This window comes from Mobula hypostoma, chromosome 6 (assembly GCF_963921235.1).
Source record: "Mobula hypostoma chromosome 6, sMobHyp1.1, whole genome shotgun sequence".
Lineage (NCBI taxonomy): Eukaryota > Metazoa > Chordata > Chondrichthyes > Myliobatiformes > Myliobatidae > Mobula > Mobula hypostoma.
In genome coordinates this window covers 70968777-70989968 of record NC_086102.1, presented here as the reverse complement: position 1 = coordinate 70989968, position 21192 = coordinate 70968777, and the positions used below count along the sequence as shown (strand labels likewise).

At 41.4% G+C, this 21192-nt stretch overlaps 1 protein-coding gene across 2 annotated transcripts; it reads right to left on the bottom strand.

Annotated features, from left to right (window-relative positions):
- Positions 1 to 11978: 11978 nt before the first annotated feature.
- Positions 11979 to 20961, bottom strand: LOC134347567 (uroplakin-1b-like). 2 transcript variants are annotated; one of them, XM_063049920.1, is made up of 8 exons: positions 20938 to 20961; positions 19288 to 19366; positions 16965 to 17165; positions 16398 to 16472; positions 15394 to 15516; positions 14982 to 15161; positions 13374 to 13457; positions 11979 to 12876 (listed from the first exon to the last, which is right to left on the bottom strand). In XM_063049920.1, the coding sequence occupies exons 2-8, from the start codon at positions 19354 to 19356 to the stop codon at positions 12826 to 12828; spliced, it is 783 nt and encodes a 260-aa protein (XP_062905990.1). In that variant the 5' UTR covers positions 19357 to 19366; positions 20938 to 20961; the 3' UTR covers positions 11979 to 12825. The 2 variants fall into 2 exon arrangements, with proteins under 2 accessions (XP_062905990.1, XP_062905991.1); XM_063049921.1 differs by lacking the exon at positions 20938 to 20961 and adding an exon at positions 20048 to 20292.
- Positions 20962 to 21192: the final 231 nt, after the last annotated feature.

Here is a 21192-nt window from a genome sequence, read left to right as displayed (position 1 = left end):
CAACCTGAAAACGGCAGAAGAGAGCCAGGAGAAATGCAGCAATGATTGCCACCACTACTGCATATACATGTCCCACCTGCAGTAGAGCTTGTGGGTCCAGGATAGGACTGTATAGTCATCAAAGATCTCTCCGTTAAAGGAGTGGACGTCATCATCGCATTTTGATGGACAACTGAAGAAGAAGAAGAAGGGAAGTCTGGGAGATCTCCAGGCTCCCAGATAAACACGTGCACCAGGTGCAGCTCCTGGGAGAACGTACTAAGGAACTGGAGCTGCAGCTCAATGACCTTAGGCTCTTACGGGAGAATGAGGAGGAGATAGACAGGAACTACAGGGAGCTAGTCACCCCTAGGTTGCAAGAGACAGGTAACTGGGTGACTGTCAGGAGAAGGAGGGGAAATGCACAGCCAGTTCAGAGTACACCTGTGGCTGTTCCCTCAATAATAGGTATACAAGCTCAGATACTATTGAGGGAGTCGGCCTACCGGGGGGAGCCACAGTGACCGGGATCTGGCACTGAATCTGGTGCTGTGGCTCTGAAGGACAGAGAGGTGAAGAGGACTGAAGTGTCGATAGGAGATTCCTTAGACAGAGGAACAGAGTTGAAGTTCTGTGGGTGTGATAGAGACGCCTGGTTGGTATGTTGCCTCCCTGGTGCCAGGATCAAGGTCAGGGGGTCAGATTTCTGGATCATTGAGATCTCTTCTGGGGAGGTATGACCTGTACAGGTGGGACAGGTTACAACTGAACCTGAGGGGGTTCAATATCCTTGAGAGCAGGTTGGCTAGAGTTGCTTGGGTGGGCTTAAATAAATTTGTTGAGGACTGGGAACCGGAGTGATAGTGCTGAAGATAAAATAGTTGGTTTATAAACAAAGGCAGTTTGTAGTGAGACTGCTAGCAAGGAGGGGCTAATAACAGGGCAAAATTGCAGTCAACAGGATGAGTTGCAACATAAAAGGTGGACAAAATTGAAAAGGGTTAATACTGGACTGAAGGTGTTACATTTGAATGAGCGCAGTATACAGAAGAAGGTAGTTGAACTTGTAGCACAGTTCAGATGGGGAAGTATGATTTTGTAGGCATCACTGAGTCATGGCAGAAAGAAAATTATAGCTGGAAGCTTGATGTCCATGGATACACATTGTATTGAAAAATCAGGCAGGAAGGAAGAGAGGGTGGCGTTGCTCTGTTGGTAAGAAATGAATTCAAATCATTACAAAGAGCTGACACAGGGTTGGAAGGTGTTGAATTGTTGTGTATAGAGCTAAGGAACTGCAAGGGTAAAATGACTCTGATGGGAGTTAGAATACAGACCCCCAAACAGTGGTAAGGATGTGTTCTACAAATTACTATGGGAGATAGAAATTACATTCCAAAAGGGCAATGTTACAATAGTCATGAGAGATTTCAATATGCAGGTAGATTGGGAAAATCAGGTCAATGCTGGATTCCAAGGGATGGAATTTCTAGAATGCCTACGGATGGCTTTTTGAGCAGCTTGTGATTGAACCCACTAACAGATCAGCTATTTTTGATAGGGTGTTGTGCAATGAACTGGAATTGATTAGAGAGCTTAAAGTAAAAGAACCCTTAAGGGCAAATGCTCATAATATGATCGAACTCACCCTGAAATTTGAGAAGGAGAAGCTAAAATCAGATGTATCAGTTTACATTGGAGTAAAGGGAATTACTGAAGCATGAGAGAGGAGTAGGCCAAAATTGATTGGAAAAGAACACTGGCAGGGATGACGGCAGAGCAGCAATGGTTGGAATTTCTGGAAGAAATTCAGAAGGCACAGGATATATATACAGTACATATGACCCAAAGAGGAAGAAGTATTCTGAAGTCTGCGGCACTAGTAGAGAGGACCAAGAAGGTATGGACAAGGGAAGCACAGGAGCACTTACAGGACAGCTTTGAATTGGTAGACAGGACTGTTTTTGGGGATTCATCGTTGAATCTGGATGAGAATGCCGCATTTGTTATGGACTTCATTAAAACCTATGTGGATGAGTGTGTGCCTATGAAAACTTGCTGTACATTCCCAAATCAAAAGCTGTGGATGAATCAGAAGGTTCGTTGTCTGCTGAGGACTAGATCTGTGGCATTTAAGTCTGGTGACCCAGGTCTGTACAAGAAAATCAGGTATGACTTGCAGAGAGCTATTGCAAGAGCAAAGAAACAATTCCAAGTGAGCTTGGAGATGGCATTGGATGCACTTCAACTCTGGCAGGGTTTGCAGGACATTACTTCCTACAAAGTGAAACCTAATATCATGAATGGCAGTAATGTTTCACTACCAGATTAGTTCAATGGCTTCTATGCCCACTTTGAAAGGGAGAATATAACTACAGCTGTGAAGATCCCTGCTGCACCTGGTGATCCTGTGAACTCTGTCTCTGAGGCCGATGTCAGGCTGTCTTTAAGGACACCTCACAAGGTGGCAGACCCCGACAGAGTACCTGGAAAGGCTCCAACCAACTGGTGAGAGTATTCAAAAGCATTTTTAATCTCTCACTGCTATGGTCAGAAATTCCCACCTGCTTCAAAAAGGCAACAATTATACCAGTACCTAAGAAGAGTAGTGTGAGCTGCCTGGACTATCACCCAGTAGCACTCACAGTGATGAAATGCTTTGAGAGGTTGGTCATGGCTACAATCAACTTCTGCTTCAGAAAAGACCTGGACCCATGGCATTTTGGCTGTCACCACCATAGGTCTATGGCAGATGCAATCTCAATGGCTCTTCACACAGCCTTAGATCACCTGGACAATACAAACACTGACAGTTCATAGTCAATGAACTGTCAGGATGCAGTTCATTGATAATAAGTCAGCATTTAGCACCATCAATCCTACAGCCCTGATTGATAAGATGCAGAACTTTGGACTCTGTACCTCCCTCTGCAATTGGATTCTCAACTTCCTAACTGGATTGGTGATAATATCTCCTCCTCGCTGATGATCAACACTGGGGCACCTCAGGGGGGTGTGCTTAGCCCACTGCTCTACTCTCTCTATACCCGTGACTGTGTTCTAGACATAGCACAAATACAATCTATAAATTTGTTGATGATACAACCATTGTTGGCAGAATCCCAGATGGAGATGAGAGGATGTACAGAAGTGAGATATATACCAGCTAGTGGAGTGGTGTCACAGCAACAACCTTGCATTCAAAGTCAGTAAGACCAAAGGGCTGATTGTGGACTTCAGGAAGGGTAAAATGAGGGAAGACAAACCAATCCTCATAGAGGGATCAGAAGTGGAGAGAGTGAGCAATTTTAAGTTCCTGGGTGGTCAAGATCACTGAGGATCTAACCTGGTTCCAACATGTCAATGCAGTTATAAAGAAGGCAGAACAGTGGCTATATTTCATTAGGAGTTTGGAGAGATTTGGTTTGTCAACTGAATCACTCGAAACCTTCTATAGATGTACCATGGAAAGCATTCTGACTGCCTGCAATACCATCTGATACAGGTGTGTTGGAGGAGGGGGCTACTGCACAGGACCAAAAGAAGCTACAGAAAGTTGTAAAATTAGTCAGCGTCACCTTGGGTACAAGCCTCCATAGTATCCAAGACATCTTCAAGAAGTGGTGGCTCAGAGAGGCTACATCCATTTTTAAGGACCCCCATCACCCAGGACATGCCCTCTTCTCACTGTTACCATCAGGAAGGAGATACAGAAGCCTGAAGTCACACACTCAGCAACTCAGGAACAGCTTCATCCCCTCTGCCATATGTTTCCTAAATGGACATTGAACCCATGAATATACCTCACTATATATATAATTTTCTGTTTCTGCACTATTCTAATAGATATACTTACTGTAATTGATTAACTTTCTTCTATATTATCACGTATTGCATTGAGCTGCTGCTGCTAAGTTAACAAATTTCACTACACGTGCGGGTGAAAATAAACCTGATTCTGATTCTAAAGCCAAGAATGATACAACAGTGGCTAACAGGAGAAGGCAAAGCCAACATAAAAGCCAAAGGAAGGGCATATAATATAATACTTGAATATAACATATATAATGGCATGAGGGGGGAACTGGTCAAAGTTGGCTGGAAAGGGACACTAGCAGGAAGGACAGCAGAGCAGCAATGGCTGGAGTTACTGCAAAAAATGAAGGAAATGCAAGACAGATATTTTCCAAATAAGAAGAAATTTTCGAATGGAAGAAGGACACTACAGTGGCTGACAAGTGACGTCAGAGCCAAAGTAAAAGCAAAACAGAGGCATACAAGGAAGCCAAAGCTAATGGGGAGATAGAGGATTGGGAAGCTTTTAAAAACTTGCAGAAGGAAACAAAGAAGAAAAGAAAGGAAAAGGTGAATTATGAAAGGATTATGAAAGGCCTGAACAGATTAGATATGGCAAAGTTATTTCCCATGGTAGGGGGGTCCAGGACAAGAGGGAACGACTGCAGGATTGAAGGACGTCCATTTAGAACAGAGAGGTGGAGAAACTACTTTAGCCAGAGGGTGGTAAATCTGTGGAATTTGTTGCCACGAGCAGCTGTGGAGGCCAAGTCATTGGGTGTATTTAAGGCAGAGATTGATAGGTTATTGATTGGCCAGGGTGTCAAAGGGTATGGGGAGAAAGGAGGGGAGTGGGGATGACTGGAAGAATTGGATCAGCCCATGATTGAATGGCAGAGCAGACTTGATGGGCCAAATGACCTAATTCTGCTCCTATATCTTATTATGGTCTTATGGTCTTAAAATGTATGTAGAAACGAGACGTTTCTTCGAACAAGGGTGTAAAGCACATAACAGACGATATCTTATGAAGGTAAGGATGAAATCTACAGATAAATCACACAGAAATAATAAACTAAAGGGCATTAATATTAAACAGTGTAAGGTATGGAACAGATTAACCAATGACACTTCAAATATGATGTGACCAGGAGTTCAGAAGTCTAATGGACTGGGATAAGAAACTGTTTCTCATCCTGACCGTTCTTGTTTTTATGCTTCGTAGTCTCCTGCCTGATGGTAGGAAGTCAAAGAGGATGCTCAATGGATGGATAGGTGGGATCCTTAATGACACTAAGGGCCCTGTGGATACAGCGCTCCTGATAAATGTCCTCGATGGATGGTAGGAAGACTCTTATGACCCTTTCAGTTGCTCTCACAGTCCTTTGTAAGGACTTCATGTCTGATGCTCGACTGCTCCCATACCAGATGGATTTGCAACTTGTCAGGACTCTCTTAATGGTTCTCCTGCAAAATGCAGGTAAGATGGGGGTTAGAAAACTTGCTTCCCTCAATCTTTTTAGGAAGTGGAGGTGCTGCTGTGCCGCCTTGTTCAAGGAGGTGATAATAAGGGACCAGGTGAGGTCATTTGTGATGTGAACTCCCAGGAACTTGGTGCACTTAACTCTCTCTACGGAGGAACCATGTATTCACTGAGGGGGATGGTTTGCTTGCACCTTTCTGAATTCCACAATGATTTCCTTTGTCTTCTCCACGTTCAGGCTTAGGTTGTTCTTCTCACACCAATCCACCAGCTGTTCCACTTCCTCTCTATATCAGTCTCGTCATTGTTCTTGATAAGGTCAACCACTGTTGTGTCATCCGAAAACCTGATGACATGGTTTGATAAAGATAGAATACTTAAGCAAGCTAGCCAATAATATTAAAAAGGATACCAAAAGTTTCGTCCGTTACACTAAGTGTAAAAGAGAGGCAACAGTGGATATCGGACTGCTGGAAAATGATGCTGGAGAGGTAGAAATGGGGGACAAGGAAATGGCAGCCGAACTAAATAAGGTTTTGCATCAGTCTTCACTACGGGAGATACTAGCAGTATGGTGGAAGTTACAGGTGTCAAGGGTCATGAAGTGTGTGAAGTTACCATTATTAGAGAGAAGGTTCCTGGGAAACTGAAAGGTCTGAAGGTAGATAAATCACCTGAACCAGATGGCGTACACCCCATAGTTCTGAGGGAGATGACTGAAGATATTGTGGAGGCATTAGTAACGAACTTTCAAGAATCACTAGATTCTGGAATGGTTCTGGAAGACTGAAAAATTGCAAATGTCACTCCACCCTTCAAAAAAGGAGAGGCAGAAGAAAGGAAACAATTAGTCTGACCTCAGTGGTTGGGAAGATGTTGGAGTTGATTATTAAGGATGTGGTTTCGGTGTACATGGAGGCAAATGATAAAACAGGCCATAGTCAGCATGGTTTCCTCAAGGGAAAATCTTGCCTAACAAATCTGTTGGAACTCTTTGAAGAAATAACAAGCAGGAAAACAAAGGAGAATCAATTGATGTTGTGTACTTGGATTTTCAGAAGGCCTTTGACAAGGTGCCACACATGAAGCCACTTAACAAGCAATGAGCCCGTGGTAAAACAGGAAAGATTCCAGCATGAATAAAGCAGTGGCTGATTGGCAGGGGCAAAGACTGGGAATAAAGGGAGCCTTTTCTGTTTGGCTGCTGGTAACTAGTGGTGTTACACAGGGGTCTCTGATAGGACCAATTCTTTTTACATCATACGTCAATGATTTGGATGATGGAATTGTTGACTTTGTTGCGAAGTTTGCAGACAATACAAAAATAGGTGGAGGGACAGCTGGTTGTGAGGAAGTTGAATGGCTATGTAAGGATTCAGACAGATTAGGAGAATGGGCAAAGAAGTGATAGATGAAAGATAGTGTTAAGAGGTGTATGGTCATGCACTTTGGTAGAAAAAAGTGAAATGATTGACTATTTTCTAAATGGAGAGAAAAGACAAACATCAGAGGTGCAAAGAGACTTGGCAGTCCTTGTGCAGGATTCCCTAAAGGTTAATTTGCAGGTTGAGGCTATGGCAAGGAAGGCAAATGCAATGTTAGTATTCATTTCAAGAAGAATATAAAAGCAAGGATATAATGTTAAGAACTTATAAAGCACTGGTGAGGCCTCACCTGGAGAATTGTGAGCAGTTTTGGGCCCCTTATCTTAAAAAGGATGTGCTAAAACTGGAGAGGGTTCAAAGGAGGTTCATGAAAATGATTCCAGGGTTGAACAGCTTGTCCTATGGAGAGCATTTGATAACTCTGGCCCTGTATTCACTGGAATTCAGAAGGATGAGGGGTGATCTAATTGAAGCCTATCAAATGGTGAAAGGCCTTGATAGAGTGGATGTGGAGAGGATGTTTCCTAAGGTGGGAGAGCCTAAGACCGGAGGACACAGCCTCAGAACAGAGGGGTATCCTTTTAGAACAGAGATGAGGAGGAATTTCTTTAGCCTGAGTGGTGAATCTGTGGAATTCTTTGCCACAGGCAGCTGTGGAGACCAAGTTTTAATGTACATTTAAGGCAGAGGTTGATAGATTATTGATTGGTCAGGGCACAAAGGGATATGGAGTTGGGGTTGGGGTTGGGGTGGGGGAGACAAGAGATATGAGGCTGAAAGAAAAAATAGATCAGCCATGATGAAATGGTGGAGCAGACTCAATGGGCCAAATAGCCTAATTCCACTCCTACATCTTATGGTTTTAGAACATAGAACATAGAATAGTACAGCACAGTACAGGCCCTTCGGCCCACAATGTTGTGCCGACCCTCAAACCCTGCCTCCCATATAAGCCCCCACCTTAGATTCCTCCATATACCTGTCTAGTAGTCTCTTAAACTTCACTAGTGTATCTGCCTCCACCACTGACTCAGGCAGTGCATTCCACGCACCAACCACTCTCTGAGTAAAAAACCTTCCTCTAATATCCCCCTTGAACTTCCCACCCCTTACCTTAAAGCCATGTCCTCTTGTGTTGAGCAGTGGTGCCCTGGGGAAGAGGCGCTGGCTATCCACTCTATCTATTCCTCCTATTATCTTGTACACCTCTATCATGTCTCCTCTCAACCTCCTTCTCTCCAAAGAGTAAAGCCCTAGCTCCCTTAATCTCTGATCATAATGCATACTTTCAAAACCAGGCAGCATCCTGGTAAATCTCCTCTGTACCCTTTCCAATGCCTCCACATCCTTCCTACAGTGAGGTGACCAGAACTGGACACAGTACTCCAAGTGTGGCCTAACCAGAGTTTTATAGAGCTGCATCATTACATCGCGACTCTTAAACTCTATCCCTCAACTTATGAAAGCTAACACCCCATAAGCTTTCTTAACTACCCTATCCACCTGAGAGGCAACTTTCAGGGATCTGTGGACATGTACCCCGAGATCCCTCTGCTCCTCCACACTACCAAGTATCCTGCCATTTACTTTGTACTCTGCCTTGGAGTTTGTCCTTCCAAAGTGTACCACCTCACACTTCTCCGGGTTGAACTCCATCTGCCACTTCTCAGCCCACTTCTGCATCCTATCAATGTCTCTCTGCAATCTTTGACAATCCTCTACACTATCTACAACACCACCAACCTTTGTGTCATCTGCAAACTTGCCAACCCACCCTTCTACCCCCACATCCAGGTCATTAATAAAAATCACGAAAAGTGGAGGTCCCAGAACAGATCCTTGAGGGACACCACTAGTCACAATCCTCCAATCTGAATGTACTCCCTCCACCACCACCCTCTGCCTTCTGCAGGCAAGCCAATTCTGAATCCACCTGGCCAAACTTCCCTGGATCCCATGCCTTCTAACTTTCTGAATAAGCCTACCATGTGGAACCTTGTCAAATGCCTTACTAAAATCCATATAGATCACATCCACTGCACTACCCTCATCTATATGCCTGGTCACCTCCTCAAAGAACTCTATCAGGCTTGTTAGACACCATCTGCCCTTCACAAAGCCATGCTGACTGTCCCTGATCAGACCATGATTCTCAAAATGCCTATAGATCCTATCTCTAAGAATCTTTTCCAACAGCTTTCCCACCACAGACGTAAGGCTCACTGGTCTATAATTACCTGGACTATCCCTACTACCTTTTTTGAAGAAGGGAACAACATTTGCCACCCTCCAATCCTCCAGTACCATTCCCATGGACATGAGGACATAAAGATCCTAGCCAGAGGCTCAGCAATCTCTTCTCTCGCCTCGTGCAGCAGTCTGGGGAATATTCCGTCAGGCCCCGGGGACTTATCTGTCCTATTGTATTTTAACAACTCCAACACCTCCTCTCCCTTAATATCAACATGCTCCAGAACATCAAACTCACTCATATTATCCTCACCATCATCAAGTTCTCTCTCATTGGTGAATACCGAAGAGAAGTATTCATTAAGGACCTCGCTCACTTCCACAGCCTCCAGGCACATCTTCCCACCTTTATTTCTAATCAGTCCTACCTTCACTCCTGTCATCCTTTTTTTCTTCACATAATTGAAGAATGCCTTGGGGTTTTCCTTTACCCTACTCGCCAAGGCCTTCTCATGCCCCCCTCTTGCTCTTCTCAGCCCCTTCTTAAGCTCCTTTCTTGCTTCCCTGTATTCCTCAATAGTCCCATCTGATCCTTGCTTCCTAATCCTCATGTATGCTGCCTTCTTCCACCTGACTAGATTTTCCACCTCACTTGTCACCCATGGTTCCCTCACCCTACCATTCTTTATCTTCCTCACCGGAACAAATTTATCCTTTACATCCCGCAAGAGATCTCTAAACACTGACCACATGTCCATAGTACATTTCCCTGCAAAAACATCATCCCAATTCACACCCGCAAGTTCTAGCCTTATAGCCTCATAATTTGCCTTTCCCCAATTAAAAATTTTCCTGTCCTCTTTGATTCTATCCTTTTCCATAATAATTATAAAGGCCAGGGAGTGGTGGTCACTGTCCCCCAGATGCTCACCCACTGAGAGATCTGTGACCTGACCCGGTTCATTACCTAGTACTAGATCTAGTATGGCATTCCCCCCTGGTCGGCCTGTCCACATACTGTGACAGGAATCCATCCTGGACACACTTAACAAACTCTGCCCCATCTAAACCCTTGGAACTAATCAGGTGCCAATCAATAGTAGGGAAGTTAAAGTCACCCATGATAACAACCCTGTTATTTTTGCATCTTTCCAAAATCTGCCTCCCAGTCTGCTCCTCTGTATCTCTGCTGCTACCAGGGGGCCTATAGAATACCCCCAGTAGAGTAACTGCTCCCTTCCTGTTCCTGATTTCCACCCATATTGCCTCAAAAGAGGATCCTGCTACATTACCCACCCTTTCTGTAGCTGTAACAGTGTTGAACAGAGGGATCTTGGTGTCTAAGTTTATAGCTCTTTGAAAGTGGCTATACAAGTCATTAAGGTAGTTAAGGCTTAGGGAATGCTTGCTTTTGTTAGTCGAGGCATTTAATTCAAAAGTCAAGAAGTTATGTTGCAACTTTATAAAACTCTTGTTAGGCCATATCTAGAGTATTATGTACAATTTTGGTCACCCGACTATAGGACAGATGTTGAGGGCTTGGAGAGGGTGCAGAAGATGCTTACCAGGATGCTACCGGGTTAGAGGGTATATGCTTTTACGAGAGGATGGATAAACTTGGGTTGTTTTCTCTGGAGCGCCAAGGCTGAGGGGAGTTCTGATAGAGGCTTACAAGATTATGAGAGACATTGATAGAGTGGACAGAGTATCTGTTTCCCAGGGTTGAAATGTCTAATACCATAGGCATACATTGAAGGTGAGAGGGGGTAGGTTCAAAGGAGATGTGAGGAGTAAGCTTATTACTCAGAGTTGTAACTGCCTGGAATGCACTATCTGGTATGGTGGTAGAGGCCATAACATTAGAGGCTTTTAAGAGACGTTTGGATAGGCATATTGATACAAGGAAGATGGATGGACATGGACATTGTGTGGGTAGGACAGATTCGTGTGAGTGTTATTGATTTGCTTTGAAGTTGGCTCGGCCCAACATCATGGGCCGAATGACCTGTTCCTGTGCTATACTCATCTATGTTCTATATCCTTGATAATCTGTTTTTAGGGGAAAATGGTAAGAGGCCTCCTGTCACCTTTGGATACTGCACTATCCAACCTAGTTTCACAGCCATTCTAGACCAAGATGTAAAGCCTACATACTTCCTCCAACAGGATGCATTCAGAGCAGAAAATATACCTTAATGTCAATCACAACATCAACCTCATCTGTAAATGCATTAGTGAACCTATGCTTGTAGTCATGACTACTGAACTATATATATTTAGCTGCAATTAGAGGGGACTCCGTGAGACAGAGAAAGTCATCCTTCACCACCTTGCTTTGCTATCAAACTACTCTTCATGTTGGTTTAAGGGTTGGTGCACAACAGGCCTGACATTTACTACAGCTCAAAATAGCATCAGCTGTATTGTTGATCTATGATATTACAAACACCCTACAGTCAGTGAAAGAGCGTGATCAAAGCAGAGGCAAGTGTGCGTATACTGGAATCTGGAACAGACTACCTGCTGGAGGAACTCAGCAGGTCAAGCAGCATCTGTGGGAGGTGGAGGAAGAATTGCCAGCATCCTGTGTTGGAAACCTTGTAACAGAGTGAATCTTGATGCAGTGCTTCAAACACTGGCAACTCCTTTCCCCATGACAAACATTGTTCAATTTTCATCACAACTATTTTCAGCTAGACTAAATTTAGAAAAAGTAGCAGGGCCTTCAGCCCATTTGAGTCCACACTAACAAACATTTATTTACAATCTTTATTCTCCCCATTCTTATCCCTCCCCCCCCCCCCAATTCCACTATTCACCTACATAGGAGCGATTTCACAGCTAATGAACTCCCCAATTGGCATATCTAGGATGTGCAGGAAATCTGTAATCGTAGGGAGCTCGTGCATTCTCCTCTCACACTGCACCAGAGTTTCTGGTGCTAAGGCAGTAGCTCTATTGACTGTGCCAATGTACCCACCCTTCAAATATGACCCCATGGTGATGGGGGATTCAGTCCAAGTTACTTTTCATCTCCATCATGACTTTCTTCACACTTAAAACAGTTTGTTGTTTGATCATTGCCATCTTGCAGCAACATTGTTCTGAACTTAAGAAAATTCTGTTAACCAACTCAATGTCCTGAATGTTCATAATTTATTGAAAATTAATGTTTTCATATATTAACAGATAAAGAAAACCTATACTGTACATGTTTAACTTATGATCTGCTTACAGGTAGAACTAATACAATCTAAATTTACCTGCATTTTTGTACTCTGTACTTAAGATTTGTGAAGCATCTACAGCACAGTTATATTCAGCTTACATTGTATACAAAACACTACAACTTCGGCGACCAATTTTATTGTTCATACAGTTCAATACTTAAAATGAAAAATGATAGTAAACAATTTTTTTTTTTTTTAAACTGAAGTGGATAGTTGCGAGACTTAAAATAATAGATTCAAGGCTGAAGGGAAAATTGGAATTAACATGATTGTGGAATGACTTCAAGTACATACATCCTTTCCAAATTGTCAAATTCCAAATTCCAAAAGTAGTGCCCACTATTCCTAGCAGACAAGGATAAATTTAAATCTACCATTCACAGAGCAGTTAAAAGACATTTATAAATCAAGGCAAGCTAATATTTATACAGAGGTCTTGGCAAACACGCTCTTAACTAAATAGGCAAATATAGGGAGTGAAAAATCTAATTTTCAACAGGAGTCAACTGGTTATGGCACGGTTATAGCAGTGGACAATGGGTTCAAATTCATGATTCCATAGAAGATTGCTCAATAAGAAACTAGGCAAGAATTAAAACTAGTTCAAGAAGCCTTACATCAGGCCAAGATGTAGCCAAGTACAAAATGTTATACAATTCCAATTCCCAATACATCACAGGCACAGTTTAAGTGTGATCTCCTCAGTATTGCCAAGTAGTAGATAGTTAGAAATCATTCAATTCAAATCCATTAGAAGTCCAATTCAACCATCCAGGACAGCATAGTAGTACATTGTACCAACAAGGACAAAAAACTGAAACAAGAGGAAAAAAATGGCAGTTTGTATTAATTAGTTCATTATTTCAAATCTTCTATTCAAATTAAAGTACAATTGTCAGTGATTAAATATTGCACAGGACATCAGGGGAGCCCATCACTCACTTCAGAAAAGGGAACATTACATAGTGCTGATGAAGTTTCAAAGCCCAAGGTAGCACTTCCATACTTGCACTCAATCATTATACTGACTTGTACTAAGCTGTTTTGAAGACTGGCATTAAACAGAAACTTGATCGACTAAGTCCTACCGACTGAATATTTGTCACATTATAGGGACAAAGTTTTAAAAAGTGAATCAGTTAATGATTACCACAGCAGGAATTTGTAAACTCTATTCCATAACAAGATGTAGCATTCAAATTAATGGAATAAGCAGCACTGGGGCTAAATAACATTCATACACTTGATAATTGAAAATCCTTTGTATGGAATGCACAAGTATTATCAAATATATTAAAGATAAAGACTTACTGTCCAACAAAGGATGGCAAATCCAAACCATGCGACACCCCAAGCGTGTCTATTCAGAGCTCCTGAGATAGCTTCATAGCAACCCTAAAGTTATAACAAACCATTAATACAAGTTTAATATTGTTTGCAAAAAACATTGATTTCATTAATATGAACAAAATCACATACAGATTACATTGTCTCAAGACATCCTATTGTCTGCTCAATAGCAACTCTGCAGACAGGTGATAGTTAGAATATTGCATGTACTGCAAGTACTTACTCACCTCCGTTCAGTTATTGCTTTAACCAGTTCAGTTGTTGCTTTAACTAGCTCTAGGACAAATGAATAAACTAGATATTTTTTGCATGCATCCCCGAGAAGTGTTCAATTTACAAAAGCTGGCATCAACTCCTTACAAGTCTAAAAATGAGATACTATCCACTTCGTCACACTGAAAGGAATATTCAAAACATTTTGCTCAGCTTTTACACATCTCCCATAACAATTAACAGGCATAATCAATCTTGGGATTCTTAAATCAATTAGTGCTACCATCTGGGCTTGATCCCCCTATTAAAAGAATCTCCCATAACATTTATAATACAGCAAACAAATTAGCTTTTCCAGTAATTTCACTGTACCCAGTAACTCCAGAAATGTATTCCATGACTGCATGTGTAGACCAAAAGACAACACAAAAAACCTAACAGATTCTGGGCCCAGACTAGAAATGTGATCTCCTTGTCAATCTAAACTATGCCTCAGTTGACCACACATACCAAGGTACTTAGATACTTGGTTAGAAAAAGTCTGATACAGAATCTGACACGTGCCAAGTAGTCCTTTCAAGCTGGTAAGAATTACTGTCCACCCCTAATTGCTATTTGCTTCCCCAATGAGCCAACTACATTGTCCACATGCATGTTTATTGATGAATAGTGAACTCCTCCCACAGCAGCTTATTTACCAATAAGAATTTCTTTCCATCCAAAGTGCAAGGAGAGCCTACAAGCACAGAATGTCTGCTGCAAGTTATTGCATACTTACGAATAAAGAGGAGTATGCCAGCATGTTTAATGATCAAGCTGCTTCTACAGGGTTCACCTCCTGCCAAAATGCAGGTCAACACATCAACCTTGATAAGCATCACTGTCTTCAATTGACTGGTGACAAGACCCTTCAGCTAGGTCAAGGATCATTTTGGTCTGGAGGGGCTGGATGTGAAAGGCAGTGAGCACAAGTAAAGCTGTAAAAACCGAAGAGGAAAATGGGAGTATGGCCCCATCATGGGAAGCTTGCCAAAAAAAAATATTGAAGGGAAGGGAAAAGTGAACAAGGGACAATGTAGTGGAAAAGGTCTACTATTTGGCAGTGAGGAACAGGGCATAGGCATGTGGCCAGGAATATGGAGCTGGAGTGTGTTACCTTGTGTGATAGTCTCAGGATTGTAGTGGGTGGTCATTGAACACCACCTAACATGAAAAATATCCAGAGTCATCTTCCACAGAATATAAAACCCTCCACTGAAGGACAACACAAGACCAAAGTATTCCCCAAAGTGACTTCAACTCATTAAGTTGCATCCCTTAAAAGTAAATATGTTCAAGTGGAAGAATCAGATTTACCTGATTATAAATATAGCCATTGGCACCAAGCTTGCATGCATCAAGATTGATGATTTGGCCAAAAGAGGTTGTGGTACAACACTGTCGAGGCCAGGGAAAGTCAGAATCGTTATGCTTTGATCTGAACTCAGAGTTAAAATTAATCCAGTCTTCAGGCCCATTTACACCACAGCATTTATTCTGCAAATGAAAGACAAGTTACTTCATTCACTTTGCTTTTAAAGTGCTTAAATGCAGGATTGCAGATTCCTGGCCAGCCCTGCAATGGTTGCCCATTTTAGCTTTCTTCCCAAGATCTGCATTCCAGCCACCACCCCCATACACACTTTTATTAGGAATTGCTATCAATGTTGTGTTGCTACAACTAGATTCTTTATTAATGATGTATCCAACCTTTCTCCCGCTTACTTACCTCAGGCATGATGTTATTCCAAGTATTTGTGACATCTACATACTTCCTAAACTCTGCTTCATTCTGCCATTTTCTGTTAGAATACAGCTGCAGCATTTGTTTGAGGAAGAAATTCGGAACAAACTACAAGAAAATAGATGTTGGGAAAAAAAAAATCAATTTACACATCTAAATCTGAAATAAATCATCCCCAGTCCTTCCCATCCCATTCCAAAAGAGGCAACAAAAAAAATAGGATTCAATGCCTGAAGACTAGCTTGACTAGGTTAATTTAGGTGCTGAATGAACTCCCTCCCCCCAAACATCTGTAATCATTAAAAACTGGAAAGTTGGCTCTGTTTGAAAATTTTTGATCCAAAAATTGCATCTACCCACATACAACCAAAAGTATGCAATAAACTATAAAAATTGGTAACATTTTGACGAAGTCAGATTTTATAACCCAATCTTAAAATTGAAAATGGATACAAATAGAAGTGGCAAAAAGCCTTGAGCATCAAAATATAGCTGTGATGAGAAGTGAATTTAGCAGATGTAGAATCACAATCTACATTTTGCAGTTGTGTCAATAATAGTCAAAGCTAAACATATTCAGGAGTCTAGGATACAGCTTTCATGCAAGGGTGAAGAACACCTCCCTTATCCGGGTTGATTTCCCAAGTACCTCCTAGCCTTGTTTTATATCTGATATTATAAACTACAATTTAAGACTTCAGCAGAGTAGTGCAATTGTACAAGATCAGTACCTCAAACATATTCTGTCACTTCAAACTACTTTTTAAATCTTTGCCCATATTGTAACTGTATGGCTAGAGTAAATATTATTTAAACTTAATGCATGCCATTATGATAGCACCTTGTCATCCACATATAAATTTATTTCCAAACTAAATATTCTAAGCAAAAATGTAGGTACATTACACTGCATTTCAGACAACTACTTCGTTAAGTCAAATTGTTTACTCATGAAATTAGCAATATTACCTTGAATAGTTGTTACTTACATAGTCTCGCTGTGTTGCAGCTGTGATACAGGAGGCAACTTCAAAGATGTAAACAATTATCATCAGTACAAGGTACTGAAACAGAACAAATGACATTTAAGTATAGTTGCTACAAAGGTTACTAAGTGTTTTTGATACTCAACTGCCGACACGTTTTGTGGTCAACTGCATTGCTCCTGATAACCGAAACTGGCATGATTAATTGGTCATTCATTCCTTCATGTTATTTTCAGTAACTATTTACCACAACTATTTACTTGAATCCATTACATGGAAAAGGGCATCAGATTTCATTTGTCTGAAGTGTAACCATGTTCCTTTCAGTATCTGAAAGCAATTTAATCCCTCCCCACACACAATTTGAATGATTTTTACAAGCTATGCACGTTATTGAAAAAAATACAATTACAATTTCCCAGAGTGTGCCATTTTGGTTCATCACAAAACAAAATACATGTTCAAATGAAGTTCTCAAAAATTTGAATTAAAGAATTTCTATTATTGACATTTCTTGTAAACAAAGAATCTATGCAAATCTTAATGAATATAACTAGAGTTCAAACTTACTGTCAAAATAACTTTCTTGGCTGACTTCATGATTCCAAATATACCAACAATGCTCAGCAAAAACAGGCAAAAGCCAACAAAGAGACCAATCCATGCAGCAGCAAAAATATCAGTGTTATCAGCAGCTGCAAGCAAAGGCCAGAGCCTGTACTGATCTGAAACGTGGAAGATGCATTCAGCCGTCAATGCAATGCCACATAACTGCAAAATAGGAGCAGAAAGATCAATCAGAAGCTGTGTCTTTCAAATAATAGTCAAGCTTCAAATTGCTTCTGGAAAACTGAGAAAGTACAACTAATACTAGGACTTCTGGAGAATATTCTCAATCAAATTCTCCCAGGTGGGCAATTATTTACAGTTCGTTTACAAAGAAAAATAGAGTCAACCTCACCAAGTTCTCACAATAAACAGCACACAGGGGAAATGTTCCCTCAAAATGTTTCAGCATTTGTTATTCATGTGAGCTAAAGTGGTATATCAAGTTCCAATATGACGACAGGCTTTCACCATCAGAAGTGCAGGGGGTGAACATCAAAAAGTCCTTGCTTATTTTGACACTTATATTAGAGTTTTTCAGCCCTTAATGGAAGAGCTCTGTACAGCATCCAAAGTATCTAAATATGAACAGATTTCCCATACACATTATTTTAATCCACAAGGAAAATAATCATTTAGCAAATATGGACAAAAAGCATTTGAATTTAAGCATTGGTGTTATTCTTGGCACAAATATGTAGTTTGGTTATCTTCAAGTTATAAAGAATCTATACAATCCCAACTATCATTGATTGAGATTGAACAACCTAACTGCAGTTTCAAATTAATGAACAGCACCAAATTTCAAAGGGAACACTGTCACCCAAAACAGATTAAAATGATTATATTTCCAGAATGGATGTAAAATAGAGATGCTGCCGAACACTTGTCATTTTCTCCCCCACTAGTTTTCAACCATTAATATCTTGCTTGGGCAAGGTAGATACTTATAACGTCTAGGAGATGGCTGATTCAGGATTAAAATACAAAGGTTGATCACAAATTGAAGAAAAGGAAGAGGAAAGTTGGAAATCAATCCTCCTTAGAAATATTAACATTATTACAGAGATAAATGTGGGTAAGGAAGAAGCCCAGGCACACTGGGCTTGAAGTAGATGTTTTTGGATAGTGGGTTGGGAAGTCCAAAGGAAGGAGAATAAAAAAAAAATAAAGTGCTCAGATCAGTATAAGCACCTTTTCCCACGGGTGCTTCGACAGCCTCTGTAGTATTCAGATTACCTACTAGAATTTGCTTCGCATCAAGGTTGCTATGTTATCCTAAAGCATTATTATCCAACTTCTAAGTTTTTGTTTTGAAAAAAGGGTAGTCAAACATCAAAGCTGAAACACTAGAGTCAGACTGAGTAATTTCCACCCCACCCCCCAAGTGTTTTCGATAAAAATACTGATACAGGGAAAATGTTCTGATTTATGTAGTATCCAAGCACAGATTCTTATTCCAGATGACCACTTCCACTGAAATTTAGTAGATCTCTCACTTAAAGCCAGCAGAATTCTTCCCACCTTTAACCAACTCTTTGGAAAAGGGTCTGATGCCTGAGAATAGAGAATAAGTGCAGCCCAAGATATTCCAAGAGTTTAATGAGCCAGGATCAGCTTCGTCCAACTTCCCTCTCGCGCCAGAGATCTGCATGCTATTATATACCAGGCTGGACCTTCTGTGGCTTTTAACCCCAGGACCACTTGCCCGCAGTAACTATCCTTTAATAAATGAGAAATTCGGCAGGTACTGGAAATCCAAAGCAACACACAATGTTGAAGGAACTTAGTAGGTCAGGCAGCATCTATGGAAAATGAATAAACAGTCGACGTTTCGGGGAAATCCACTGATGCCTCGAATATACAAATCAACTGAGTAAACAGCCACACTCGGCCAGCAAGTCAACTTCTGTTTACTTCAAATAAATGAACCCACTTAGACAAGGAGCTGCTGGGGTGATTATGGTAAATTAACAGCCGCACCTTTGAATGTTTGAATACATCTAACATTGGCAATTGAGAGACAGCCAGGGCTTTGTCAGATGGGAAGCACAAGTCTTTGCTGGCTGTTAAAAGCTGTCCTGAAGCATAACCAGCCACCAATACAACACTGATTCCAAACTTGTTAGAGGACATCTCCCACTGGAAGCCTGCACACCAGAAACAGTATGGTCCAACAGAGAAAACTTATCAGCAGAAACACTGGCTCATTATGAATTCTTTTGATGTTGATATCCAATTACAGAGCAGATACAGGAACACAATGCAAATTTCAGTTAATACTCACCATAATGACCACATTTCCAAAAATGAGCAGTCCTTGGAAAGCCCTAACTCCCGAACTTCCTTTAGCCATTTTGAGTCTCCTAAAAAGGAAACAAAATTAATCCTTCCAGCTGGCATATGAAACCACAGAAACAATTACAGCAAGAATTGTGTTAAAGAAATGTAACTAGGAGAAATATTGCGCATTGTTCTGGAAAATGCAGCCACTTCGCAGATTGTTTAGAAAGGCCAATTCTCTCAACTGTTTTCAATAATGTTTTTCAAAAAAATCCCATGGGGGAATGCTCACATCTAGTTATGTTATTTGCATTTATATCTGAAAGCTTCAAATAAATAAATAAATAAGACTGGTCTATCCAGGACTCAAATCCATAATTTTACAAGTTCACACAAGCAAAAGCTTAGCTAATACATCATCGTACAGAAGAGCCAGGATAACCAGTCTCTGAAGTAATTGCAGCTATAACAGCTTTTGGCACAAAAAAAAGTTAAGAAGGGCCATATAGTACTTTTAATGTATCAGAACAGCAAGATATATATAGTATAAAATATAAAATCTTTTCTGCAGTAAAGAGTCTGCATGATAAAGTATCTGACACCAGGAAATTTATTGAAGACAACAACCATTTTGCAAAACAAATGTCTTTGAAAGAAATCAAGCTTCAGCATAGGAAACTGAACGTTTTCCGAATAACTGAGGCACAAAGGACACCTGGACCAGGGTCCAGTCAGCACTTGATTATCTTCTATTCTTCACTGACCTGATACCTGTAGAATTCCAGCTGATGTAGTCCAGTAGCTAAATATCCCAGAAAAACCCAAGTATAGCACTGCAGCCAACCCCACTGTGTCTACTGAGACAAACTTCAGGGAAAAAAAATGTCGCTTAAAAAAAACAGGGAACCCAGTTCAATCAGACTGGCAGTTAGTAATCAGATAGAGACACTGATAGTTTTGGGGTCCACTTCTCTTCCATCAATCTGGAAGATGATAATAGACAAACATGCACACTAAGCCATCCCATTTCCTTGGTTCTGTCCTGTGACTCTAGGCCACACCATCAGCTGCAGGGTGGGAACAACAGGTTTAACCACATTCTTTAAGTGACGAACTCACTTGGCGCGACAGCAGCACACGATTATCAATACACCCATTTATTACGTGAGAAAGGGTGGACATGGTACGACTTAAATCAGAAATGCTCGCTCAAATTACGCGCCCCAAACGCTGGGATCACAAACAGGTCAGTGACAACCTAAGAGGGAGAAGCGCGACACACCCAATGGGTGTCATCAATTTCCAAGTCACATGTTGGAGTGAGGCGGATAGCCGAGATGATCTTTTGTACTTTTTTTTTAAAAAAGGAGTCAAAACGAGTGGCAATAATAAAATTACCTCACGAATGAGAGGGTGAAAACCAGGAAAGTTTCCGCAAAGCCAAACGACGAACTACATAATCCACTGCTCAGTTACAAATACCGCTTGAAGTAAAATTTCTCTTTACCCCATATAGTGCAGGTATAACAGCCAAGAACAAAATAAAATCGCCCCAACCAGACTAACAAAAGGCGCAAAATATCTCTAGCATCAGACTGAACACGAGTAGGGTGGGAGCTCGGTAAGTTATAAACGCGGTTCCTCCTCCCCTTACCTGCACAACGCACCTGTTCCCCGTCTCTCCGGTAGCCGACTGACCGCGCAGCTTTCACAGACAGCTTTTATAGCACCTGCGCGCTGCCCCGGCCCGGCCCGGCCCGGCCCCACCTCCCCAGCCTCGCCCTCTCAGCGCATGGGGTCTCGTACCGAGGAAGGGAAGCCCTCTCCAGAATCGCCTCCTTTTTGATGAGTATTTACAGCAATTCTTTTTATCGGTTGAATTTCAGATTGTCAGTATCCGTCGTATTTT

Coding starts and splice junctions, on each gene's coding strand:
- LOC134347567 (XM_063049920.1), bottom strand. CDS start 19,356: ATGGCTAAAGGAAGTTCGGGAGTTAGGGCTTTCCAAGGACTGCTCATT. Junction 16,473..16,964: donor CCAAGAAAGTTATTTTGACA/GTAAGTTTGAAC, acceptor GTTCTGTTTCAG/TACCTTGTACTGATGATAAT. Junction 12,877..13,373: donor TTGCCATCCTTTGTTGGACA/GTAAGTCTTTAT, acceptor CTCTTGTTTCAG/TTTTTTGTCCTTGTTGGTAC.